The sequence below is a fragment of the Hyperolius riggenbachi genome, chromosome 11 (assembly GCF_040937935.1).
Source record: "Hyperolius riggenbachi isolate aHypRig1 chromosome 11, aHypRig1.pri, whole genome shotgun sequence".
Taxonomy (NCBI): Eukaryota; Metazoa; Chordata; class Amphibia; order Anura; family Hyperoliidae; genus Hyperolius; species Hyperolius riggenbachi.
Window position 1 is genome coordinate 240,903,593 of NC_090656.1, and position 27,410 is coordinate 240,931,002.

At 49.5% G+C, this 27,410-nt stretch overlaps 2 protein-coding genes across 4 annotated transcripts in view; one reads left to right on the forward strand and one right to left on the reverse strand.

Annotated features, from left to right (window-relative positions):
* The window catches only part of LOC137538746 (low choriolytic enzyme-like), a 1,161,243-nt gene that overhangs the window by 641,330 nt on the left and 492,503 nt on the right, over nucleotides 1–27,410 (forward strand). The window lies entirely within an intron of this gene.
* Nucleotides 14,441–27,410, reverse strand: part of LOC137537975 (neuropilin-2-like) — a 44,466-nt gene continuing 31,496 nt past the window's right edge. The window contains exon 6 of the mRNA XM_068259896.1: nucleotides 14,441–14,602. Within this exon, the coding sequence (XP_068115997.1) occupies nucleotides 14,595–14,602 (8 nt within the window). The 3' untranslated portion in view covers nucleotides 14,441–14,594. The remainder of the gene's footprint in view (nucleotides 14,603–27,410) is intronic.

The window sequence follows — 27,410 nt, forward strand, 5'->3', positions numbered from 1 at the left end:
AGGTCCTGGCCAGGACAACCCCGAGTGGAGTCGGGTTTGTTGTCTCCATCTGCTTCTTGTGGTTGGTTGCCCCTTGCAACCCTCCTTTGTGAGTAGCATTATCTCCACTTTTTGTTCCATACATATTGCACTACTGGGCTCCCATCTTGTGTCTCCTGTTTCTCTTCTTTAGGGTGCAGAGCCACCCTGACTTCAGTTCCTATCTTATGGCCTTGTGTTAAATGACCGCTGTAAAATGGAAATATCGAGACGTGACCGAATGGTTACCGAATTGTTATTGATATTTTATCGAAGTCACACCGAATGCGGAAAAACCTTGATGAATACAACTAGAAATCGATAAACTTCAAATTCGGTAATTTAACAAACTGGAAAAACTTATCGTAAAGACAATGATGAATCGAGGCCATAGAGTACACAGCATAAGAAATGATCATGAAACAGGCATAAGAAGCAGACACATATTCAGATAAAGGGATGCAGACATGAGCTTCAATAGCAACTGTATGGGGCCAGATCCACACCGTGAACAAGTTTGGGGTGGGCGTCCCATGGAAAATAAGGGGCTAGAATGACCTGTCATAAGGGGCTCAAGTTCAGTAAGAGCACAGCCTGAAGGAAGAAGATACTCCTGTGTCTGGTGGTTCTGGAGGGGATGAGGGCGGCCCGATGAGAGGAGTCTGAAGAAGCAACTGCCTGGGTGGGATGGATGGTCTGAGTCTTGGTGCTAGTCTAGTTGATGGTTTTGGTTGTGGCTTAGGCAGTGCTGTGTGATAGGTAGTAGCATGTGGTCTTGCCATTGCCGGGCCAGATGTTGTGTTGGCTATTGATGATCATAATCAGCTAATTACGTTTGCGTGAAATGTCACGTACATTTTCGCAATTATACTTATACATGATTACAAATTGGTAATTCAATTGATTTTGCATAATCATTCATAATTTTGCATGGACTTTTGTTAAAATTGACACAAAATTACACGAAATTGGGTGAAAAATTATGCAAAATTACAAACCATTAAAATTACATGAGAAATGAATTACGATTCCCCCCCAACATTTATTACAATACATAATTACGCATAAGGGGAATTTCTGCTCATCACTAGTGTTGGCACTTGGCAGCTGCAGAGTGCGCGATGAGTGCACTGGAATCTTGACCATGGTGACTGCTTCTTCTTTTCGTTCTTCTTTTTCCTCTGTTAGGCATGTAACCATAGGCGTAGCAATAGTCATAGCAGCTGCTATGGGGCCCTGGAGTATAGAAGTTGGACCTTGAGTGAATCTTACACGTTAAGAGTAGAAGGAGTTGCTGAACTATATCTCTAATATTAGATCAAGCAGAAGGGGCTGTTTGATTAGCACAATTATGATAGCAGCAGCTGGAGTCGTTGGTGGCACAAGAGTAGGCCGTGGACCTTGGTGGTGGGAACACAGCATGAATAAAATAAAACAATAACAGGTGGAGGTTCCAGGCAGCAGTCGTGAAGCTGCAATTGGGTCCAGAGGTCACAACTGAGACAACACAGTTTTCAACTTTTACAGCAGGAGGAGGAGAAATTTGTGGCAGCATAGAAGGCTGTAGACTCTGACAGTAGGAAAACAGCAAATAATAATTACAATTTTTACAGCAAAAGGTACCAGGCAGCGGTCATGAAGATGCAGCTGGGTCCAGAGGCTGCAATTTGGGCAGCACAGTTTTAAACCTAGACACCCACAGAATTGACACAATAAATGTATTATGTCTGCAGCAGCAGGAATTGGTGGCAGCAGAGTGTGTGCTGTGGACCCTGGTGGTGGTAACACAATTATTACACAAAATTATACAAGCAGCAGCAGTAGGAATGGGTGGCAGCAGGGAAGGCCATGGACCCTGGCGGGGGAAACACAACAATATTTACACAAAATGATGTAAGCAGCAGAAGGAGAAATTAGTGGCAGCAGAGTAGGCCTTGGATCCTGGCGGTGGGAACACAACAATAATTACACAAAATGATGTAAGCAGCAGAAGGAGAAATTTATGGCAGCAGAGTAGGCCATGGACCCTGGCGGTGGGAACACAGCATGGATAAAATAAAAATGTGTCAGGTGGAGGTTCCAGGCAGTGGTCATGAAGCCACAGTTGGATCCAGAGACAGCACAGTTTTTTGTTTTTTTTTGAGGATAAGACAGGTAAGCAGGCAGACATTTGTATCAAATACCATAAAACAAATGTTTTCTGTGGGATGTTGAGGTAGAGGAAGCCCACTGCTGGAGCAACCATGGAGCAGGTTATAGCTCTGCCCCTCCTGCCTATGCCTCATGGTACAATCAAATAAATATACTTTATTCACAGTAAAAAAGTAATGTGTGGTGTTTTTTTTTTCAATTGTAAATATGTTGTTTTAAATGTTTTTTTGCGGGGGTTTAGTTTTTTTGTTTTTTTTTACAAACAAACAGAGAACCTGCTTTATTGATCACTGACCTACGCACTAAGCGCTAGTCGTTATCTTACTAACTATGCTACAACACTAGTATGCTAATATAGAAAGCACTACGCTAGCTAAGCTCACTGACACAGGTAGAAAAAATATCACAGACTCAGGGATGCTCATCCGGATTTCGGGTATCCGAACTACCCAGATAATCCGAACTTTTTCCGCTATCCGAACTCGGATTCGGATTCTGGATATCTGTGTAAATCTGAATAGCACTATCCAAGTTAACTCGCATATCTATCTGAAATCCGGAATCAGGTCGGATACTTAGGTCGGATATCCAAATCCGGATACTGTAGCCATGGAGATGACGTCCATGAAGTCTGTGAGCCAATCAGAGGGCTCCCAGCCTAAGCCCAAGCAACCAATCACAGAGGGGAACCCTGGCCAGCCCCTCCTGACATCATTGAGCCAATCAGAGGGCTCCCAGCCTAAGCCCAAGCAAACAATCACAGAGGGGAACCCTGGCCAGCCCCTCCTGACATCATTGAGCCAATCAGAGGGCTCCCAGCCTAAGCCCTAGCAACCAATCACAGAAGGGAACCCTGGCCAGCCCCTCCTGTATATAAGGAGGGGTGCCATGATGAGAAATCTCATCCTTGCTTGTGACTGCTCACTGAGAGACATCTCCTCCAGTGGTGTTGGCTAAGCAAGTGCTGTATACAGTGATAAACCTAACGTTTTGAGTGCTAAACACCTTCACTACACTATTATTTTATTGTTTTTTAGCTAGCTAGCTTGTGTAATTGTTTTATTTTTGTGTCAGCCAGTCAGACTAGCAGCTGCTAGTTAGGTCCTGTGTCACTCCAGGCCCCGCAATCAAAATCAGGGCTGTTACCCGCAGCGGGTTTGAGGAGGATATTCTGGGCGCATTGGGCTATGTGGAGGAGTCACAGATGCAGATGGTGGTTGTTGGGGGGTCCTTGCATGCAGAGCCGGGACAAGGTCCTCCAGCACCCAAGGCTGAGATACCAAAGTGCGCCCCCTTAATCCCTCCACCCCAGCCGTCAAACACTGATTGCTAATAGACTAAGGCACCCCAGAGCCCCCCAACACCTTAATCTCTAGTTATATGGCTTGTAGTCACTTCCATGTATCTCCTTTTCTTATTTCTTTCTGCTTCAAACACAATTAGGAATGACAGCTGAATGAATTGTGCGCCCCCTCCTACACTGCGCCCTGAGGCTGGAGCCTCTCCAGCCTATGCCTCGGCCCGGCCCTGCTTGCATGTGGCAGCAGAAGAGGCGTTTGGGGGGTCATCACCCAGCAGCAGTTGTTTGAGGAGGGGGGTATGATGTTGATGATGAGATGAAGGACTGTGACTACCATCCACAGGAGGGGGATGTCAGCTTTGAGGAGGAGGATGCGTCGGTGGGTTTGGCACGGAGGATCAGCATTGCAGTCAGTGGCAGGAGCAGCAGTGGGCGTGGAATGCGGGACCCACAGCCTGCTGCTTCATCTTCTGCCACTACCACCTGCCAGGGGCGTAACTAGGCCCCACCGGGCCCCCCTGCAGATTTTCTGAGCGCCCCCCCCCCCCCCCGGGGCCCGCTCGCGGCCGTTTTGTGGGTGCTGGAGGGGTGGCAGCATGAGGGGAAAGCCTTGCCCACAGTCAACGGGGAGAGGGGTAGTTCCCCCCTCTCCCTCACCTCGGGGCTCTCCCCTCCAGCTCGTAAGTGTCTGTGGGGCTGTGGTGGGCAGCGAGCGGCGGGCAGATACATACCTGCTTCCGTGCGTTCCATCGGAGACTTCTCCCTCTAGCGGCTGACGTCACTTCCGGAAGTGACGTCAGCCGCTAGAGGGAGAAGTCTCCGATGGAACGCACGGAAGCAGGTATGTATCTGCCCGCCGCTCGCTGCCCACCACAGCCCCACAGACACTTACGAGCTGGAGGGGAGCGCAGAGGGGAGAGCCCCGCGGTGAGGGAGAGGGGGGAACTACCCCTCTCCCCGCCGACTGTGGGCAAGGCTTCCCCTCATGCTGCCACCCCTCCAGCACCCACAAAACGGCCCCGTGCGGGCCCCAGGGGGGGGGCCGGGCCCCCCCGCGGGCGCAGGGGCTGCAGGGCCTATTCCTACGCCCCTGCCACCAGCCGCACCACTCAACCCCCAACCGCCACAGGGAGAAAAGCAGCAGCATCCCATTCAGGCCGCAGGGGAATCTTCACGTCCCCAATCTGGCGGTTTTTTACTCTGCCCTCATTGGACAGCAAGTTTGCCATATGTTATGTGTGCAAACTAAAGCTGAGCAGAGGTTGTGACCCCTCCAAGTATGGCACCTCCAGTTTCATCACCCATCTGTCCTGTCCAGAAAACATTTTGTTGAGCATGAGGAGTTCAGGAGGCTGAAGCAAGCTGGCGCTGGCAGTGGTCAGGCTCAGAGCACCAGTACCCCCTCTGCCACTCCTGCCGACACTGAGGCCTGTTCAGGCAGCCAGTCCTCAATGGCTTCCTCTGCTCCCTCCACCACTTCCCGTGCAAGGAAAAACTGCCACCAGACCCTGTTGGGCGAGTCTTTCCCTGTTGTTGGCAAGAGGTGGACATGAAGTGGCTGGAAATCACTATGCCTGCCTTACCACCCTTTACCACCACCAACTCCTATCTCCTCCTGATTGTTATGTTAACTAATATTACTTATTAAGCCTGGTTCACAATTTTTTTACAGCCGTGGTACCAACGCTACGTGCCACGGTACAATCTCCGGCATGCACCTGGCACACGTTACACCTGCTGCGTTGCCCTGCTGCCTGTGCAGCTCCCACCGCCAGGCCAGGGTGCCACAGGCCACTGATACCACCTATATTTAACCCAAAACATATTTGCTGTATAATTTTTTTGAGGTGTCTGGGCTGAAAACTGTGATGTCCCAGTTGTGCGGTTGGACTTTGGACACAATGTGAGCTGCACGACCGCTGTCTGGAACCTAGGCCTGATGTTAATTTACAGCCATTTTTTATTTTATTTTATTTTGTATTTTAACTCCCCATATAATCAATAAGTGTTTATGTTTAAAACACATGATGCTTCGTGCATCATTTATTTATTTATATAATGGGTTCAGATTTCTGATTCTATTTGGATACTGGAACGCTTGTATTCGGATAACCGATTCGCATCCAGATTTCTAGCTATCCGGATCCGAATCAATTTGGATTTTAAAAAGGGGTATCCGAGCATCCCTGCACAGACTCAGTATAAATCTCTCAAAAAAAGTTGCTCACAATCACATACTTAGGAGTTATTCTATCTCAGAATCTGGATGACCTTTATAAGCTAAATTACACTACAATGCTCAAGAAGCTTAATAGACTGCTGGAGGAATGGCAGCCCTACCGCATCTCTTTACTGGGGAGGATATACTCTGTGAAAATGACTTTATTGCCTAAGATTTTGTATTTGTTCAGAGCTTTACCCATTAGAATCGCCAGAAGAGTGTGGATATTCTACAATCTAGAATCACTAACTTTATTTGGGGGGGTACCTATACCTACATGTAACACACCATACATTTCAGGGGGGATTAGGTGCTCCCAGTATTATCCACTACTACTATGCTGCTAGGCTAGCACAACTACTACAGTGGTCCTCCCCTAGCGGTTCAGTTAGATGGGTAGATTTGGAAAAATAAATGATCTCTCCTTTCCCAATTAGATGCCTTCTCTGGACTTCATGGCCCTGCTTAGGTCCTAATGTTTTTTCGCTTCCCATACATGAGTCCCTCATGATAAAAAAGTTTCTTGTTAAAATGTTAGATCACCTAGGCCCATACTCAAGTTTAGAGTCATTGCTTTAAAACACAGGTTTTCCTCAGGTAGTCTGTGGCTTAGCTTGGGGCACTTGGAAATCTAGAGGTATAAACTCTATAGGATACTTAATGAAGGATGGCATCCCCTTGTCTTGGTCACAGCTTCAAGAGAAATTTAATATACCAGACTCAGAAGCTTTCCGGTACCTACAGATTGGCCTTTTTTTTTTGCAATCTTGGCGATCGCACGATTTACGCTTAACTAGTTCCAGCCTAGAAAAGATGGCTTTGTCTCACCCACTCCCTGATGGGCTTATCTCTACTTTAATTACGAACGCTGGTACTCCAAACATGACACTTTTTCTAATGCCCTGTTGAAATGGCAGGATGAACGGAACTCTTCTTGGGACGCAGGGCAATGGGAGGCTATCTTTCTGGGTACGGCTAATCTGTCAAGGAACACACTAACTAAGGAACGCAATTATAACATTTTATTTGACTGGCATAGGACACCTGCACAATTGTTTAAATGGGGACTGCTCCCCAGTGGTGCTCATCCGGATTCCGGATATCCGGGTAAACCGGATATCCGACCTTTTTTCAGCTATCCAATTCAGATTCGGATTCTGGATTTCTGTAGAAATCCGTATAGCTGTCTACGGATATTTGGTTGCATACCCGGATATCCGCTGATGTCCGGATTCGAATACTGTAACTAAGGAGATGACATCATTGAGCCAATCAGAGGGCTCCTAGCAGAAGCCCTAGCAACCAATCACAGAGGGGAACCCTGGCCAGCCCCACGTGACCTCATTGAGCCAATCAGAGGACTCCCAGCCTAAGCCCTAGCACCCAATCACAGAAAGGAACCCTGGCAAGCCCTCCCTGTATAATAAGGAGGGCTGCCATGATGAGAAATATCGTCCACTTGCAAAGTCCTCGCTTGCGACTGCTCACTGAGAGACATGCTCCAGTGCTGTACACAGTGATAAACCTAAAGCTGTTCAGTGATTACCCTCTCACTATCACTACACTATTGTTATATTGTTAATTAGACTGGCTAGCTTGATTTCATTCAGTGAGTGACAGTCAGAGTTTGTGCTCCAGTGCTGCTGGCCTAGCAAGTGCTGTACACAGTGATAAACCTAAAGCTATTCAGTGATTAACCCCTTCACTATCACTACACTATTTTTGTATTGTTAATTAGCTTGATTTCATTGCGTGACAGTCAGAGTGTGTGCTGCAGGGCTGCTGCAGCTGCTATGTGTCTGTGTGTGTGCTGTGCACAGACCAGGCCAGCTGCTGCCTGCTGGACAGCTATTAGCCTTAGCTAGCTACAGTATAGGTTAGGTTAGGGATTAGGGAATAGGATTACTGTGTTACTGTGTACTGTGTAGTTAGTACTGTAGTGCTGCAGTCAGTGCTAGTAGTTGTTAGAGTAGTAGTACTACTGTGTTACTACAGAACTGCTGTGCTGCTGAGCAGTGCCAGTGTGACAGTTAGTGTCTTCTCCTCTGCTGTCTGACTGTCACTCAGCACGTGGCCCTTGGCACTTGGCACGTGACTCATGGCAATTGGCACGTGGCACTTTGCACGTGGCCCTTGGCACTTGGCACTTGGCATGTGGCACTTTGCACATGGCACTTTGCACGTGGCAGGTGGCACATGGCACGTGCAAAGTGCCATGTGGCACGTGCAAAGTGCCACGTGGCACATGCAAAGTGCCACGTAGCATGTGCAAAGTGCCACGTATCATGTGCAAAGTGGCACATGCAAAGTGCCACTTGCAAAGTGCCACGTGCAAAGTGCCACATGGCATAAGCAAAGTGCCACGTGCAAAATGCCACGTGCAAAGTGCAAAGCGCTATGTGCAAAGTGCCAAGTGCCACGTGCCAAGTGTCAAATGCCACGTGCCAAGTGCCATGTGCCAAGTGCCAAGGGCCACGTGCAAAGTGCCACATGCCACATCCGGCATGCTCCAGGCTAGCTTTATTTCATTCAGTGAATGACAGTCAGAGTGTTTGCTCCAGTGCTGCTGGCCTAACAAGTGCTGTATACAGTGTAAAACCTAAAGTTGTTAAGTGAATAACCTCTTCACTATCACTACACTATTGTTGTATTGTTAATTAGCTTGATGTCATTGTGTGACAATCAGAGTGTGTGCTGCAGGGCTGCTGCAGCTGCTATGTGTCTGAGTGTTTGCTGTGCACAGACCAGGCCAGCTGCTGCCTGCTGGCCAGCTATTAGCCTTAGCTAGCTACAGTATAGGTTAGGTTAGGAATTAGGGAATAGGATTACTGTGTTATTGTGTAGTTAGTACTGTAGTACTGCAGTCAGTGCTAGTAGTTGTTAGAGTAGTAGTACTACTGTGTTAGCTTACTACAGAACTGCTGTGCTGCTGAGCAGTGCCATTGTGACAGTTAGTGTCTTCTCCTCTGCTGTCTGACTGTCACTCAGCACGTGGCCCTTGGCACTTGGCACGTGGCCCTTGGCAATTTGCACGTGGCACTTTGCACATGACACTTGACACTTTGCACGTGGCCCTTGTCATGTGGCACTTTGCATGTGGCACTTGGCACGTGGCACTTGGCATGTGTCACTTGGCACTTTGCTCGTGGCACTTGTGCAAAGTGCCACGTGCAAAGTGCCATGTGGCACGTGCAAAGTGCCACTTGCAAAGTGCCACGTGAAAAGTACCATGTAGCACGTGCAAAGTGCCACATGCAAAGTGAAAAGCGCTACGTGCAAAGTGCCACGTGCCAAGTGCCATATGCCACGTGCCAAGGGCCACGTGCCAAGTGCCAAGGGCCACGTGCAAAGTGCCAAGAGCCATGTGCAAAGTGCCAAGTGCCACGTCCGGCATGCTCCTGGCAGACGTTACACCTGCTGCTGCTGCATTGCCCTTGCCCTACTCCTGCTGCCTTTGCTGCTCCCACTGCCAGGCTGCCACAGGCCACTGCTGCTGCGCTATTACCACCTATATTTAACCCAAAACACAATTGTTGCATATTTTTTGGAGGTGACTGGGCTGAAAACTGCCATGTCCCAGTTGTGCGGTTGGACTTTGGACATAATGTGGGCTGCACGACCGCTGTCTGGAACCTAGTCCTGATGTTAATTGACAGCCATTTTTTTTTTTGGGGGGGGGGGGGGGATTTTAAGTCCCCACATCATCAATTAGTGTCTCCCTTTAAAAAATAATGATGCTACATGCCTCATTTACCCTAAAAAACTTTTTAAAAGCAATTTAAAGGCCAGTTCCGGTTTTTCTATCCAGATGAATTTGCCTGGATGTCCTGGATACTGGGGTCGGATATCTGGAAAATTTTGAACTCGGATATCCGACCCGCATCAGATATCTGGGTATCCGGATCCAATCCGGGTTTTGAAAAGGGGTATCCGAGCAGCACTGCTAACTACCACTATCTCTGTCAGCGGCACAGCTCTCTCCCTACTCTCCTTTACACAGACAGCACACTGGCCTAACGACCGCTATCCCTGCAGCACAGCACAGCTCTCTCCATACTCTCCTTCACACAGCACACAGGCAGAGAGTAAAATGGCTGCCATGCTGGTGTTTTTATAGGGAGAAAGGTTTCGTCCAGGCGGGAGTGCTAGCTGATTGGCTGCCATGTGTCTGCTGACACTGGGGTCTCTGAGGGGTCAAAGGTTGGCTCCATGGTGATGGATAGGGGGCGGGTCGAACGCGCCATGTGTTCACCTGCTGATGCGAACGTGAACATGTGTTCTTCGTCGAGAACTGTCCACTGGTGAACATTCACATTGTGAGGAGCCAGAAATAAGAGGTGCGCGCTTGAATGCACGGAGATAAACATCTATCATCCAAGTTGTGTTTCACTTCTGTATATATACAACACATGCTCCGAAATGCCCATTTACCATTCCGCAGAAACTCCGATTTCTGATTTTCCATTTTTACAATTCACCGTTTTTCCAATTTCCTGTTTTTCCGATTTTTGAGATGTTTTATATTAGTTATTGTTTGCATCGGAGAATGCCATAAATGAAAAACAAATCATAAAAACGGAAATGTGAAAAATAAACATTGTGATTGGTGTAAAATGACATTTTTACAGAAAATTTCAGTATTCGGTGATTGGTCCAATGCTTCCGAGTTCTGGGATTGATCTAAAATTACCAAGTTGCGATAAATCAGATTCCTACGGAATTCCAATTTCAGAATTCTGATTGGAAATGCCGTTTTCTTACTGTAAATCATACATTTTGATTCCGTGGAATCCAAATTAGCACCCCTAATATATACTGCCTATTATTGTATGCCTACTCTCCGAGACCCCTGAGGATGCCATAAACAAGGGCGAAACCTGTCGGGTTGGAGAGTTGGTAGTTTGATTCATCAGAGACACCAATCTTTTTTGAAGCACTATGTTGAAGAAAGGTTTGGTCCCTGGTTCACATCCCAGCCCGGGCACTATCTGCACAAAGTTTGTATGTACTCCCGTCTCTGTGTGGGTTTCCTCTGGGCATTCTGGTTTCCTACCACATCCCAAAAACATACAGAAATGGTAATTAGCTTCCCCCTAAAAATTGGCCCTAGACTATAATGGCATATATGAGTATGTTAGGGATTAGATTGTGAGCTCCTCTGAGTTACAGTTAAATTCCTATACTATATACTATGTACAGTGCTGTGGAAGATGTTGGTGCTATATGAATACTAAATAATAACAATAATTGAGAACGTGTTGAGCACAAGGATGTGTGCGGACATTTTGCTTTTTAGGGTCCGCTTCCACAGCAGCGAATTCAAAGTGTTTCCCCGTATGTGTTTCGGATGGTAAAATGCAACGTACTGAAATCAGTAATAAGTAGTAAAAATGAGGTGGAAGCCAGGGACACCATAGGGGGAAAAACATATTACAGAAAAACGGCCTCCTGCCTAGCCAGAACTCAGAAGTATTTCATTGCTAGAGTATCTCAGCTCAGGGAATCTCCAAGGATCTGCTGAGGGGGGAATCAGAAGTGATGTGGCAAAGTAATGACCATCACACTGTTCTTCTCCTTTCTCCAGGCCCCTCATTTATAAGAGTTTAGAGGACCAGGACTTGCCATGTCAAGTTCTATATCATTTAGTGGTATATAATAGGGAAGCGGGAAAAAAGGGCGCATGCCGCTAGTGGACAAAAAGGGCGCCGCCATTCACTCTCATAATAAATAGCGTTTAATGGGCGCCGAGCAGGAAAAAAGGGCGCAGGACATAAATAACGTTTACAACTGGCGCCCGGAGATTTTTAATGATTTATAACTGAACTTGTGGTGATTTACGTTTATAAAATGCACCCGTGCCGAATAACGTTTATAAAAATACTAAACATATTTATCTTATTTATCTAATTAAAACATTATTTAAAGTTTTATCCCTTACTGTTTGTAAAACATTATTATTCACAAAATAAAGCGATCGGTATGTAACGTAAATTGCAATATATTTTTTGCATCCACAATTAGTAAAACATTATTATCCACATAATAAAGGGGGGTCTTAGGTTTAGGCACCACCAGGGGGGTCTTAGGTTTAGGCACCAACAGGGGGGTCTAGGGGTTAGGAGTAGGTACAGGGAGGGTTACTTAGGCACCAACAGGGGGGTCTTAGGTTTAGGCACCAACAGGGGGGTCTTAGGTTTAGGCACCAACAGGGGGGTCTTAGGTTTAGGCACCAACAGGGGGTCTTAGGTTTAGGCACCAACAGGGGGGTCTTAGGTTTAGGCACCAACAGGGGGGTCTTAGGTTTAGGCACCAACAGGGGGGTCTTAGGTTTAGGCACCAACAGGGGGGTCTTAGGTTTAGGCACCACCAGGGGGGTCAAGGGGTTAGGGATAGGTACAGGGAGGGTTCTGTGTGAGAGTAGGCTTAGGTAAAGTTTTCATAAAATTTTAGTAATAATTACTAATGTTTTACAACACTTATTACAAACGTAGTTATATTTATATCATCGTTATAAAGAATATTTTCAGATTTTATTATAAGAACAAACCGTAAATGAAGGTTATTCACAATAATATAGAATTATAACAATTAAACATATATTATTGTTTTTTCATAAACGTAATTATAAGTGTAACTTTAGAAACAGGGAAGAATAACGTTTTCACAATTTCCGACTTCATAAACATTATTTAATGATTTATAATTTTGTTAAACCTTATTTGTAAACAAAATATAGCACACTATTTTTATAAACCCTATTAATGATTAATTATTATTTAGAGTTTACACCCCGCGCCCTTTTTGTCCAGGCGCCCTTTTTGTACGTACGCATGTCATAGAGTGTCCCGTGATTCAGTTCCCTTGTGGCTCTAATGCTGGGCATACACAGCTCGATATTGCCACTCGATTCCCCGCTCGATCGATTCCCCGCTCGATTCCACAGGCGACTCTCTTATCTTCCGCTCGTTTTTCTTATCTTTTTGCATTCTCCTCAATACGGAATCAAGCGGCGAAACAATCGGGAGGGAGATCGGACGTATCGGAAATGATCTATCGAGCCATCTAAATGTCTCAGCTTCGAGCCGTGTATTCCCAGCATTAGGCTGGAGACAGGACCCTCATCTCATCTCACATGGTGGTCACCATTCCTGCTACTGAGAAAAAATATATTCTAAGGCCCCATCTACACCATACAATTTTTTTGTCCGATTCGATTCATTGATTCGATTCGACATGTCTGATCGGGATTCAATTCGATTTGATTCAATTTGCCACTGTTTTGCAATGGCAAATTGAATTGAATCAAATCGAATCCTGATCGGACATCAAGGTGTTGTGTATGCATTTGTTTAAAATGTACATTTTTTGATCCAGAGTAAAATGCACTATAATTTTTACCCTATGTCTCTGCCACTTAAAATAGATTGTAAAAATCATCTGACACAACTGACAGATTTTTAACTATTCCATCTCCTCATACGGGATTCTCAGGGTTTTCTTTATTTTCAGTAGCACTTCTTGAATGGCAGTTGCTCAATCAACCTGCCAGAATAGTGTGTGGAGGGAGGCTGGCTGTATATTTGTATAGACCCTTTGCATGAAGTGTATTTGTGAAGAATAAAGGAAACACCCAGAATCTGCCATGAAGAGATGGACTAGTCCAAAACCTGTCTGATTGTTACTGCCTGTAAGGGACAGCAATATAGGCGCAAAGTAATTTATAGCACATTACACTCAGGGAGAAATGTGCACATATATTTCAAATAAAATTAAAAGTAGGCTACCTGATCCAGGGGGCTGAGCGGATCAGGTAGTCGCAAAAACCGCCACTCCCCGCTGTTCCTGCGGGCCACACTGGCCCACTTTCACTTTCGTGACCTCTGGGTCACAGTGCTGGAATGAGAGACTGTCTCTTATTCACAACACAACGTGACAGTGGGGTGGGGGGGGAGGGGGTAGAGAGTGGCACTTGGGGGACACAGAAAGCATGTCATGAGGCAGAGAACATGCCTCTGGGTCCCACCTGCCCCCCCAAAACCACCACGGGTTCTCTTTACCCGAGGTGGGGTTCTGACAATGAAATCCGCATACAGAGGCTGGGTCTGCCTATACTGTCCAGCCTCTGTTGCTATCCAGATCCCCCCTAAGCCCCCCTGCACTCCCCCCTGCACTCTGGGTTCACCCATAAATGACAGCCGCGCTGCCGACACGCAGCATGTCACAGTGGGCTGTGTTTACCTCTGTACTGTCAGTCTGCTGCTCCCCCCGCCTCCTGCTTAGCTCCGGTCCCCGCCCGCGTCCCTTCCCTCCCCGCTGATTGTAGGGAAGGGACGTGGGCGGGGACCGGATCGATGCAGGAGGCGGGGGGAGCGCTAAGACTGACAATACAGAGGTAAACACAGCCCGCATAGCGCAGCCGTGATTTATGGGTGATTGCAGAGCGCAGGGGGGGCTTAGGGGGGATCTGGATAGCAAAAGAGACTGGGCAGTATAGGCAGACACAGCCTCTGTATTCGGATTTCATTGTCAGAACCCCACCTCGGGTTCTCTTTAAGAAGCACTCCTTTTGTTTGAGACTTTATGTGCAAATGATAGTTCAGTGGACTCCTCCAAGCAATGTACAATACAGGGGATGCTTGAACAGTCCATTTCTACTGAGCTGAACATGTTTGCAGGAGGGGCAGAAGCAGAAGGTACCGGAAGGAAATCTTCCCATTTCAGCCCGTGGTAGGTAATGGTGACTTGTACACTCTGCTATCGCCCACCCAATGCCGAAACCCCGCAATGGATACAGCAGACATATATAAATCACGTGTGAAGTAACTTTGGCTTGTGTAGGACGAAGGGCTAGGCATGGTCACAAACTGCGGAATCTGTCGTGTTTCTTGGGTACCCTTGGACTCTTCATTTTGCTGAAATGATAAAAAACAGTAAAATAAGTTTACATTAATCTACTATAGTGTTACATAATGTGCACATTTTCAGTATAGTGGCACGTTAAATTCAGAACATAACCCTGTCAAAACGCTCCATAACTCTGATTCCTGTCCAATCACTGGTGGTGCTATCACGGATGGTCGTGATCATGGGTACGCGTGATTCACGCCAATTTTTACGCAACAGGAAGGCTGTGATGCGGATGCCATGATCCGCATGGATCACGACATCGCGTCAAATCCGGATCATGGTGTGCGTAAAAAAATACGGGTCACAGCTTTTTTCAAAAGATGTCACTGGGCCAATCAGAGGCCCCTGACGCAGGCTAGAGCAACCAATCACAGGAGGGGAGGCTATACCCTCCCGTCCTGTATATAACCAGCGGCCATTATCACAAACTCCGTCCTTGCTAGAAACTGTGGTCTGAGAGAGTATCTCCTGGCCATTCTGTCACAAGCAAGGGCATTTTGGTGTAAAAACCCAGCGTTTTTGCTCATTTCAGTGATCTCATACTACTGATATTACTTGCATTTAGCTAGCCAGTGATTATACTGTCAGTTAGTGAGTGTAGTTCACAGTGTACTGTGCTGCTAGTGTTTGCTGTTGTGCTACTGTGCAGGCAGGCACTGCAAACAGGTTTCTGTACTGTACTGTATTAGCTAGCCAGTGATTATACTGTCAGTTAGTGAGTGTAGCTCAGAGTGTACTGTGCTGCTAGTGTCACTGTCTGCTGTTGTGCTACTGTGCAGGCAGGCACTGCACACAGGTTTCTGTACTGTACTGTATTAGCTAGCCAGTGATTATACTGTCAGTTAGTGAGTGTAGTTCAGAGTGTACTGTGCTGCTAGTGTCACTGTCTGCTGTTGTGCTACTGTGCAGGCAGGCACTGCAAACAGGTTTCTGTACTGTACTGTATTAGCTAGCCAGTGATTATACTGTCAGTTAGTGAGTGTAGTTCAGAGTGTACTGTGCTGCTAGTGTCACTGTCTGCTGTTGTGCTACTGTGCAGGCAGGCACTGCAAACAGGTTTCTGTGCTGCAGTCAGACTATATTCAGGGTTGCTCGAATGTACCAAAATTCGATTAGTGTTCGCGAATTCGGATGTGTTTTTTTTTTAAAGGGAAATCACATGTAAATAGGTCTGATATAAAAAAAAAAGAACAGAAAAATGTGATGGAAAACTTTTTTTTCAGCATTTCTTGTTTATTCAACGTCACCGTCTTCTTTTTTTCTCTCCATCTTTTTCTTCACCATCTTCTTTTTCTGTTTTACCCTCTTTTTGTTTCTCGTCATCAATCAATCATTACTATCATCTTCATCATCTTCTTCTTCACTGGCATCTGGTTCTTTAAGTTCTTCTTCTTCTTCACCTGGCTCATCTTCAATTGTTTTTTCATCTTCTTCTTCACCTGGTTCTTCTTCGTCTTCTTATTCTCCTTCTTCATCCTCATCATCTGGTTCTTCTTCACCTGGTTCTTCTCTTCTTCTTCTTCACCTGGTTCTTCTCTTCTTCTTCTTCACCTGGTTCTTCTCTTCTTCTTCTTCACCTGGTTCTTCTCTTCTTCACCTGGTTCTTCTCTTCTTCTTCTTCACCTGGTTCTTCTCTTCTTCTTCACCTGGTTCTTCTCTTCTTCTTCTTCACCTGGTTCTTCTCTTCTTCTTCTTCACCTGGTTCTTCTCTTCTTCTTCACCTGGTTCTTCTCTTCTTCACCTGGTTCTTCTCTTCTTCTTCTTCACCTGGTTCTTCTCTTCTTCATCTTCACCTGGTTCTTCTCTTCTTCATCTTCACCTGGTTCTTCTCTTCTTCTTCTTCACCTGGTTCTTCTCTTCTTCTTCTTCACCTGGTTCTTCTCTTCTTCATCTTCACCTGGTTCTTATCTTCTTCATCTTCACCTGGTTCTTCTCTTCTTCTTCTTCACCTGGTTCTCTTCTTCTTCTTCACCTGGTTCTTATCTTCTTCATCTTCACCTGGTTCTTATCTTCTTCATCTTCACCTGGTTCTTCCCTTCTTCTTCTTCACCTGGTTCTTATCTTCTTCTTCTTCACCTGGTTCTCTTCTTCTTCTTCACCTGGTTCTTATCTTCTTCATCTTCACCTGGTTCTTATCTTCTTCATCTTCACCTGGTTCTTCCCTTCTTCTTCTTCACCTGGTTCTTATCTTCTTCTTCTTCACCTGGTTCTTATCTTCTTCATCTTCACCTGGTTCTTCTCTTCTTCTTCTTCACCTGGTTCTTCTCTTCTTCTTCTTCACCTGGTTCTTCTCTTCTTCATCTTCACCTGGTTCTTCTCTTCTTCTTCTTCACCTGGTTCTTCTCTTCTTCTTCACCTGGTTCTTCTCTTCTTCTTCTTCACCTGGTTCTTCTCTTCTTCACCTGGTTCTTCTCTTCTTCTTCTTCACCTGGTTCTTCTCTTCTTCTTCTTCACCTGGTTCTTCTCTTCTTCTTCTTCACCTGGTTCTTCTTCATCTTCTTATTCTTCGTCAACATCATCTGGTTCTTCTTCACCTGGTTCTTTTCTTCTTCACCTGGTACTTCTTCTTCACCTTCGGCTTCAGGTCCGGCGCAATCGGCTTCGGCAACGCTGAAATTTACCCAAATACTTCGGGTAAATTTGCATTCGGGAGTCCTGGAGAGCAAGCCTGAGTCTATATTACTACTGTACTGTTCTAGCTAGCCAGTGATTATACTGTCAGTTAGTGAGTGTAGTTCAGAGTGTACTGTGCTGCTAGTGTCACTGTCTGCTGTTGTGCTACTGTGCAGGCAGAGCCGGGACAAGGTCCTCCAGCACCCAAGGCTGAGACACCAAAGTGCGCCCCTCCATCCCTCCCACCCCAGCCATCACACACTGATTACTATTAGACTAATAGGTGCCACAGGGCCCCCAACCTCTCCAACACCTTAATATCTAGTTATCTGGCTTGCAGTCACTGCTATGTATCCCCTTTTCTTATTTCTTTCTGCTTCATACACAATTAGGAATGACAGCTGAATGAATTGTGTGCCCCCTCCTACACTGCGCCCTGAGGCTGGAGCCTCTCCAGCCTATGCCTCGGCCCGGCCCTGTGTGCAGGCAGGCACTGCAAACAGGTTTCTGTGCTGCAGTCAGACTATATTACTACTGTACTGTATTAGCTAGAGAGTGATTATACTGTCAGTTAGTGAGTGTAGTTCAGAGTGTACAGTTTTACGTGTACGAGTGACATTTACGCATGCTCATGCGCATTCGGGAATGGAATACCGAGCAATACACACATTACGTGACGCATATAGTAGTTACGCATTATATAAATATATATGACAGCGCTCCTCTTCTTATCTCTTTATAACCTGAAAGATAAAACACAGCTCCACATAGCGCGTTACTGTCGGATTCTCATTGACTACATCAAACACCCCAAAAGTGCCAGATCAGTGCTCATTTGTGCTCCACTTCTAGTGTATGCTTGCTAAGAAACTCCAGGTGAAATACAGGCTCACCAGATGTACACCACCTCAAAGCCAGGTGGGCCTAGCGCATGAATCAATCCACAACGATCTGATGTATTCAAAAAACTGCTTTAATCCGGATTCCTCAATAAACTGCAGTGGGCGCAGTTTGCATAATACATACAAGTAGTTGCGCATTGACAGCGGCATCGTGACCAATACAAACCCGTAAATTTTTACGCATACGTGCATATAGGTACGCATAAACTATCCGGATCATGGCCTTGTTTTTTAGCCGTGTGAAGACGGAGAAAATACGGGTCATGCCGGTTACGCGTAAAAAATACGGGTGATCCGGATGCGGCACCAATAAAAACGGCTGCATTCGGATCCGTGAATAAGGGGTATCCGAGCAACACTGCCAATAACCTCTCAAATGGCATTAAGGTGAGGAAGACAGGAGAGGCATCACTGGAGAGAGGAGAGGTGAGGAAGACAGGAGAGGCATCACTGGAGAGAAGAGAGGTGAGGAAGACAGGAGAGGCATCACTGGAGAGAGGAGAGGTGAGGAAGACAGGAGAGGCATCACTGGAGAGAGGAGAGGTGAGGAAGACAGGAGAGGCATCACTGGAGAGAAGAGAGGTGAGGAAGACAGGAGAGGCATCACTGGAGAGAGGAGAGGTGAGGAAGACAGGAGAGGCATCACTGGAGAGAGGAGAGATGAGGAAGACAGGAGAGGCATCACTGGAGAGAGGAGAGGTGAGGAAGACAGGACAGGCATCACTGGAGAGAGGAGAGGTGAGGAAGACAGGAGAGGCATCACTGGAGAGAGGAGAGGTGAGGAAGACAGGAGAGGCATCACTGGAGAGAGGAGAGGTAAGGAAGACAGGAGAGGCATCACTGGAGAGAGGAGAGGTGAGGGAGACAGGAGAGGCATCACTGGATAGAGGAGAGGTGAGGAAGACAGGAGAGGCATCACTGGAGAGAGAAGAGGTGAGGGAGACAGGAGAGGCATCACTGGAGAGAGGAGAGGTGAGGAAGACCAGAGAGGCATCACTGGAGAGAGGAGAGGTGAGGAAGACAGGAGAGGCATCACTGGAGAGAGGATAGGTGAGGAAGACAGGAGAGGCATCACTGGAGAGAGGAGAGGTGAGGAAGACAGGAGAGGCATCACTGGAGAGAGGAGAGGTGAGGAAGACAGGAGAGGCATCACTGGAGAGAGGAGAGGTGAGGGAGACAGGGGAGGCATCACTGGAGAGAGGAGAGGTGAGGGAGACAGGAGAGGCATCACTGGAGAGAGGAGAGGTGAGGAAGACAGGAGAGGCATCACTGGAGAGAGGAGAGGTGAGGGAGACAGGAGAGGCATCACTGGAGAGAGGAGAGGAAGACAGGAGAGGCATCACTGGAGAGAGGAGAGATGAGGAAGACAGGAGAGGCATCACTGGAGAGAGGAGAGGTGAGGAAGACAGGAGAGGCATCACTGGAGAGAAGAGAGGTGAGGAAGACAGGAGAGGCATCACTGGAGAGAGGAGAGATGAGGAAGACAGGAGAGGCATCACTGGAGAGAGGAGAGGTGAGGAAGACAGGACAGGCATCACTGGAGAGAGGAGAGGTGAGGAAGACAGGAGAGGCATCACTGGAGAGAGGAGAGGTGAGGAAGACAGGAGAGGCATCACTGGAGAGAGGAGAGGTAAGGAAGACAGGAGAGGCATCACTGGAGAGAGGAGAGGTGAGGGAGACAGGAGAGGCATCACTGGATAGAGGAGAGGTGAGGAAGACAGGAGAGGCATCACTGGAGAGAGAAGAGGTGAGGGAGACAGGAGAGGCATCACTGGAGAGAGGAGAGGTGAGGAAGACCAGAGAGGCATCACTGGAGAGAGGAGAGGTGAGGAAGACAGGAGAGGCATCACTGGAGAGAGGATAGGTGAGGAAGACAGGAGAGGCATCACTGGAGAGAGGAGAGGTGAGGAAGACAGGAGAGGCATCACTGGAGAGAGGAGAGGTGAGGAAGACAGGAGAGGCATCACTGGAGAGAGGAGAGGTGAGGGAGACAGGGGAGGCATCACTGGAGAGAGGAGAGGTGAGGGAGACAGGAGAGGCATCACTGGAGAGAGGAGAGGTGAGGAAGACAGGAGAGGCATCACTGGAGAGAGGAGAGGTGAGGGAGACAGGAGAGGCATCACTGGAGAGAGGAGAGGAAGACAGGAGAGGCATCACTGGAGAGAGGAGAGATGAGGAAGACAGGAGAGGCATCACTGGAGAGAGGAGAGGTGAAGAAGACAGGAGAGGCATCACTGGAGAAAGGAGAGGTGAGGAAGACAGGAGAGGCATCACTGGAGAGAGGAGAGGTGAGGAAGACAGGAGAGGCATCACTGGAGAGAGGAGAGGTGAGGGAGACAGGAGAGGCATCACTGGAGAGAGGAGAGGTGAGGAAGACAGGAGAGGCATCACTGGAGAGAGAAGAGGTGAGGAAGACAGGAGAGGCATCACTGGAGAGAGGAGAGATGAGGAAGACAGGAGAGGCATCACTGGAGAGAGAAGAGGTGAGGAAGACAGGAGAGGCATCACCGGAGAGAGGAGAGGTGAGGAAGACAGGAGAGGCATCACTGGAGAGAGGAGAGGTGAGGAAGACCAGAGAGGCATCACTGGAGAGAGGAGAGGTGAGGAAGACAGGAGAGGCATCACTGGAGAGAGGATAGGTGAGGAAGACAGGAGAGGCATCACTGGAGAGAGGAGAGGTGAGGAAGACAGGAGAGGCATCACTGGAGAGAGGAGAGGTGAGGAAGACAGGAGTGGCATCACTGGAGAGAGGAGAGGTGAGGAAGACAGGAGAAGCATCACTGGAGAGAGGAGAGGTGAGGGAGACAGGGGAGGCATCACTGGAGAGAGGAGAGGTGAGGGAGACAGGAGAGGCATCACTGGAGAGAGGAGAGGTGAGGAAGGCAGGAGAGGCATCACTGGAGAGAGGAGAGGTGAGGGAGACAGGAGAGGCATCACTGGAGAGAGGAGAGGAAGACAGGAGAGGCATCACTGGAGAGAGGAGAGATGAGGAAGACAGGAGAGACATCACTGGAGAGAGGAGAGGTGAAGAAGACAGTAGAGGCATCACTGGAGAGAGGAGAGGTGAGGAAGACAGGAGAGGCATCACTGGAGAGAGGAGAGGTGAGGAAGACAGGAGAGGCATCACTGGAAAGAGGAGAGGTGAGGGAGACAGGAGAGGCATCACTGGAGAGAGGAGAGGTGAGGAAGACAGGAGAGGCATCACTGGAGAGAGGATAGGTGAGGAAGACAGGACAGGATTCACTGGAGAGAGGAGAGGTGAGGAAGACAGGAGAGGCATCACTGGAGAGAGGAGAGGTGAGGAAGACAGGAGAGGCATCACTGGAGAGAGGAGAGGTGAGGAAGACAGGAGAGGCATCACTGGAGAGAGGAGAGGTGAGGGAGACAGGGGAGGCATCACTGGAGAGAGGAGAGGTGAGGGAGACAGGAGAGGCATCACTGGAGAGAGGAGAGGTGAGGAAGACAGGAGAGGAATCACTGGAGAGAGGAGAGGTGAGGAAGACAGGAGCAGCATCACTGGTGAGAGGAGAGGTGAGGAAGACAGGAGAGGCATCACTGGAGAGAGGAGAGGTGAGGAAGACAGGAGAGGCATCACTGGAGAGAGGAGAGGTGAGGAAGACAGGAGAGGCATCACTGGAGAGAGGAGAGGTGAGGGAGACAGGGGAGGCATCACTGGAGAGAGGAGAGGTGAGGGAGACAGGAGAGGCATCACTGGAGAGAGGAGAGGTGAGGAAGACAGGAGAGGCATCACTGGAGAGAGGAGAGGTGAGGAAGACAGGAGAGGCATCACTGGAGAGAGGAGAGGAAGACAGGAGAGGCATCACTGGAGAGAGGAGAGGTGAGGAAGACAGGAGAGGCATCACTGGAGAGAGGAGAGGAAGACAGGAGAGGCATCACTGGAGAGAGGAGAGGTGAGGAAGACAGGAGAGGCATCACTGGAGAGAGGAGAGGTGAGGAAGACAGGAGAGGCATCATTGGAGAGAGGAGAGGAAGACAGGAGAGGCATCACTGGAGAGAAGAGAGATGAGGAAGACAGGAGGGGCATCACTGGAGAGAGGAGAGGAGAGGTGAGGAAGACAGGAGAGGCATCACTGGAGAGAGGAGAGGTGAGGAAGACAGGAGAGGCATCACTGGAGAGAGGAGAGGTGAGGAAGACAGGAGAGGCATCACTGGAGAGAGGAGAGGTGAGGGAGACAGGAGAGGCATCACTGGAGAGAAGAGAGGTGAGGAAGACAGGAGAGGCATCACTGGAGAGAGGAGAGGTGAGGAAGACAGGAGAGGCATCACTGGAGAGAGGAGAGGTGAGGAAGACAGGAGAGGCATCACTGGAGAGAAGAGAGGTGAGGAAGACAGGAGAGGCATCACTGGAGAGAGGAGAGGTGAGGAAGACAGGAGAGGCATCACTGGAGAGAGGAGAGATGAGGAAGACAGGAGAGGCATCACTGGAGAGAGGAGAGGTGAGGAAGACAGGAGAGGCATCACTGGAGAGAGGAGAGGTGAGGAAGACAGGAGAGGCATCACTGGAGAGAGAAGAGGTGAGGAAGACAGGAGAGGCATCACCGGAGAGAGGAGAGGTGAGGAAGACAGGAGAGGCATCACTGGAGAGAGGAGAGGTGAGGAAGACCAGAGAGGCATCACTGGAGAGAGGAGAGGTGAGGAAGACAGGAGAGGCATCACTGGAGAGAGGATAGGTGAGGAAGACAGGAGAGGCATCACTGGAGAGAGGAGAGGTGAGGAAGACAGGAGAGGCATCACTGGAGAGAGGAGAGGTGAGGAAGACAGGAGAGGCATCACTGGAGAGAGGAGAGGTGAGGGAGACAGGGGAGGCATCACTGGAGAGAGGAGAGGTGAGGGAGACAGGAGAGGCATCACTGGAGAGAGGAGAGGTGAGGAAGACAGGAGAGGCATCACTGGAGAGAGGAGAGGTGAGGGAGACAGGAGAGGCATCACTGGAGAGAGGAGAGGAAGACAGGAGAGGCATCACTGGAGAGAGGAGAGATGAGGAAGACAGGAGAGGCATCACTGGAGAGAGGAGAGGTGAAGAAGACAGGAGAGGCATCACTGGAGAAAGGAGAGGTGAGGAAGACAGGAGAGGCATCACTGGAGAGAGGAGAGGTGAGGAAGACAGGAGAGGCATCACTGGAGAGAGGAGAGGTGAGGGAGACAGGAGAGGCATCACTGGAGAGAGGAGAGGTGAGGAAGACAGGAGAGGCATCACTGGAGAGAGAAGAGGTGAGGAAGACAGGAGAGGCATCACTGGAGAGAGGAGAGATGAGGAAGACAGGAGAGGCATCACTGGAGAGAGAAGAGGTGAGGAAGACAGGAGAGGCATCACCGGAGAGAGGAGAGGTGAGGAAGACAGGAGAGGCATCACTGGAGAGAGGAGAGGTGAGGAAGACCAGAGAGGCATCACTGGAGAGAGGAGAGGTGAGGAAGACAGGAGAGGCATCACTGGAGAGAGGATAGGTGAGGAAGACAGGAGAGGCATCACTGGAGAGAGGAGAGGTGAGGAAGACAGGAGAGGCATCACTGGAGAGAGGAGAGGTGAGGAAGACAGGAGAGGCATCACTGGAGAGAGGAGAGGTGAGGAAGACAGGAGAAGCATCACTGGAGAGAGGAGAGGTGAGGGAGACAGGGGAGGCATCACTGGAGAGAGGAGAGGTGAGGGAGACAGGAGAGGCATCACTGGAGAGAGGAGAGGTGAGGAAGGCAGGAGAGGCATCACTGGAGAGAGGAGAGGTGAGGGAGACAGGAGAGGCATCACTGGAGAGAGGAGAGGAAGACAGGAGAGGCATCACTGGAGAGAGGAGAGATGAGGAAGACAGGAGAGACATCACTGGAGAGAGGAGAGGTGAAGAAGACAGGAGAGGCATCACTGGAGAGAGGAGAGGTGAGGAAGACAGGAGAGGCATCACTGGAGAGAGGAGAGGTGAGGAAGACAGGAGAGGCATCACTGGAAAGAGGAGAGGTGAGGGAGACAGGAGAGGCATCACTGGAGAGAGGAGAGGTGAGGAAGACAGGAGAGGCATCACTGGAGAGAGGATAGGTGAGGAAGACAGGACAGGATTCACTGGAGAGAGGAGAGGTGAGGAAGACAGGAGAGGCATCACTGGAGAGAGGAGAGGTGAGGAAGACAGGAGAGGCATCACTGGAGAGAGGAGAGGTGAGGAAGACAGGAGAGGCATCACTGGAGAGAGGAGAGGTGAGGGAGACAGGGGAGGCATCACTGGAGAGAGGAGAGGTGAGGGAGACAGGAGAGGCATCACTGGAGAGAGGAGAGGTGAGGAAGACAGGAGAGGAATCACTGGAGAGAGGAGAGGTGAGGAAGACAGGAGCAGCATCACTGGTGAGAGGAGAGGTGAGGAAGACAGGAGAGGCATCACTGGAGAGAGGAGAGGTGAGGAAGACAGGAGAGGCATCACTGGAGAGAGGAGAGGTGAGGAAGACAGGAGAGGCATCACTGGAGAGAGGAGAGGTGAGGGAGACAGGGGAGGCATCACTGGAGAGAGGAGAGGTGAGGGAGACAGGAGAGGCATCACTGGAGAGAGGAGAGGTGAGGAAGACAGGAGAGGCATCACTGGAGAGAGGAGAGGTGAGGAAGACAGGAGAGGCATCACTGGAGAGAGGAGAGGAAGACAGGAGAGGCATCACTGGAGAGAGGAGAGGTGAGGAAGACAGGAGAGGCATCACTGGAGAGAGGAGAGGTGAGGAAGACAGGAGAGGCATCATTGGAGAGAGGAGAGGAAGACAGGAGAGGCATCACTGGAGAGAAGAGAGATGAGGAAGACAGGAGGGGCATCACTGGAGAGAGGAGAGGAGAGGTGAGGAAGACAGGAGAGGCATCACTGGAGAGAGGAGAGGTGAGGAAGACAGGAGAGGCATCACTGGAGAGAGGAGAGGTGAGGAAGACAGGAGAGGCATCACTGGAGAGAGGAGAGGTGAGAAAGACCAGAGAGGCATCACTGGAGAGAGGAGAGGTGAGGAAGACAGGAGAGGCATCACTGGAGAGAGGATAGGTGAGGAAGACAGGAGAGGCATCACTGGAGAGAGGAGAGGTGAGGAAGACAGGAGAGGCATCACTGGAGAGAGGAGAGGTGAGAAAGACCAGAGAGGCATCACTGGAGAGAGGAGAGGTGAGGAAGACAGGAGAGGCATCACTGGAGAGAGGATAGGTTAGGGAAGACAGGAGAGGCATCACTGGAGAGAGGAGAGGTGAGGAAGACAGGAGAGGCATCACTGGAGAGAGGAGAGGTGAGGAAGACAGGAGAGGCATCACTGGAGAGAGGAGAGGTGAGGAAGACAGGAGAGGCATCACTGGAGAGAGGAGAGGTGAGGAAGACAGGAGAGGCATCACTGGAGAGAGGAGAGGTGAGGAAGACAGGAGAGGCATCACTGGAAAGAGGAGAGGTGAGGGAGACAGGAGAGGCATCACTGGAGAGAGGAGAGGTGAGGAAGACAGGAGAGGCATCACTGGAGAGAGGATAGGTGAGGAAGACAGGACAGGATTCACTGGAGAGAGGAGAGGTGAGGAAGACAGGAGAGGCATCACTGGAGAGAGGAGAGGTGAGGAAGACAGGAGAGGCATCACTGGAGAGAGGAGAGGTGAGGAAGACAGGAGAGGCATCACTGGAGAGAGGAGAGGTGAGGGAGACAGGGGAGGCATCACTGGAGAGAGGAGAGGTGAGGGAGACAGGAGAGGCATCACTGGAGAGAGGAGAGGTGAGGAAGACAGGAGAGGAATCACTGGAGAGAGGAGAGGTGAGGAAGACAGGAGCAGCATCACTGGTGAGAGGAGAGGTGAGGAAGACATGAGAGGCATCACTGGAGAGAGGAGAGGTGAGGAAGACAGGAGAGGCATCACTGGAGAGAGGAGAGGTGAGGAAGACAGGAGAGGCATCACTGGAGAGAGGAGAGGTGAGGGAGACAGGGGAGGCATCACTGGAGAGAGGAGAGGTGAGGGAGACAGGAGAGGCATCACTGGAGAGAGGAGAGGTGAGGAAGACAGGAGAGGCATCACTGGAGAGAGGAGAGGAAGACAGGAGAGGCATCACTGGAGAGAGGAGAGGTGAGGGAGACAGGAGAGGCATCACTGGAGAGAGGAGAGGAGAGGAAGACAGGAGAGGCATCACTGGAGAGAGGAGAGGAAGACAGGAGAGGCATCACTGGAGAGAGGAGAGGTGAGGAAGACAGGAGAGGCATCACTGGAGAGAGGAGAGGTGAGGAAGACAGGAGAGGCATCATTGGAGAGAGGAGAGGAAGACAGGAGAGGCATCACTGGAGAGAAGAGAGATGAGGAAGACAGGAGGGGCATCACTGGAGAGAGGAGAGGAGAGGTGAGGAAGACAGGAGAGGCATCACTGGAGAGAGGAGAGGTGAGGAAGACAGGAGAGGCATCACTGGAGAGAGGAGAGGTGAGGAAGACAGGAGAGGCATCACTGGAGAGAGGAGAGGTGAGAAAGACCAGAGAGGCATCACTGGAGAGAGGAGAGGTGAGGGAGACAGGAGAGGCATCACTGGAGAGAGGAGAGGTGAGGAAGACCAGAGAGGCATCACTGGAGAGAGGAGAGGTGAGGAAGACAGGAGAGGCATCACTGGAGAGAGGATAGGTGAGGAAGACAGGAGAGGCATCACTGGAGAGAGGAGAGGTGAGGAAGACAGGAGAGGCATCACTGGAGAGAGGAGAGGTGAGGAAGACAGGAGAGGCATCACTGGAGAGAGGAGAGGTGAGGGAGACAGGGGAGGCATCACTGGAGAGAGGAGAGGTGAGGGAGACAGGAGAGGCATCACTGGAGAGAGGAGAGGTGAGGAAGACAGGAGAGGCATCACTGGAGAGAGGAGAGGTGAGGGAGACAGGAGAGGCATCACTGGAGAGAGGAGAGGAAGACAGGAGAGGCATCACTGGAGAGAGGAGAGATGAGGAAGACAGGAGAGGCATCACTGGAGAGAGGAGAGGTGAAGAAGACAGGAGAGGCATCACTGGAGAAAGGAGAGGTGAGGAAGACAGGAGAGGCATCACTGGAGAGAGGAGAGGTGAGGAAGACAGGAGAGGCATCACTGGAGAGAGGAGAGGTGAGGGAGACAGGAGAGGCATCACTGGAGAGAGGAGAGGTGAGGAAGACAGGAGAGGCATCACTGGAGAGAGAAGAGGTGAGGAAGACAGGAGAGGCATCACTGGAGAGAGGAGAGATGAGGAAGACAGGAGAGGCATCACTGGAGAGAGAAGAGGTGAGGAAGACAGGAGAGGCATCACCGGAGAGAGGAGAGGTGAGGAAGACAGGAGAGGCATCACTGGAGAGAG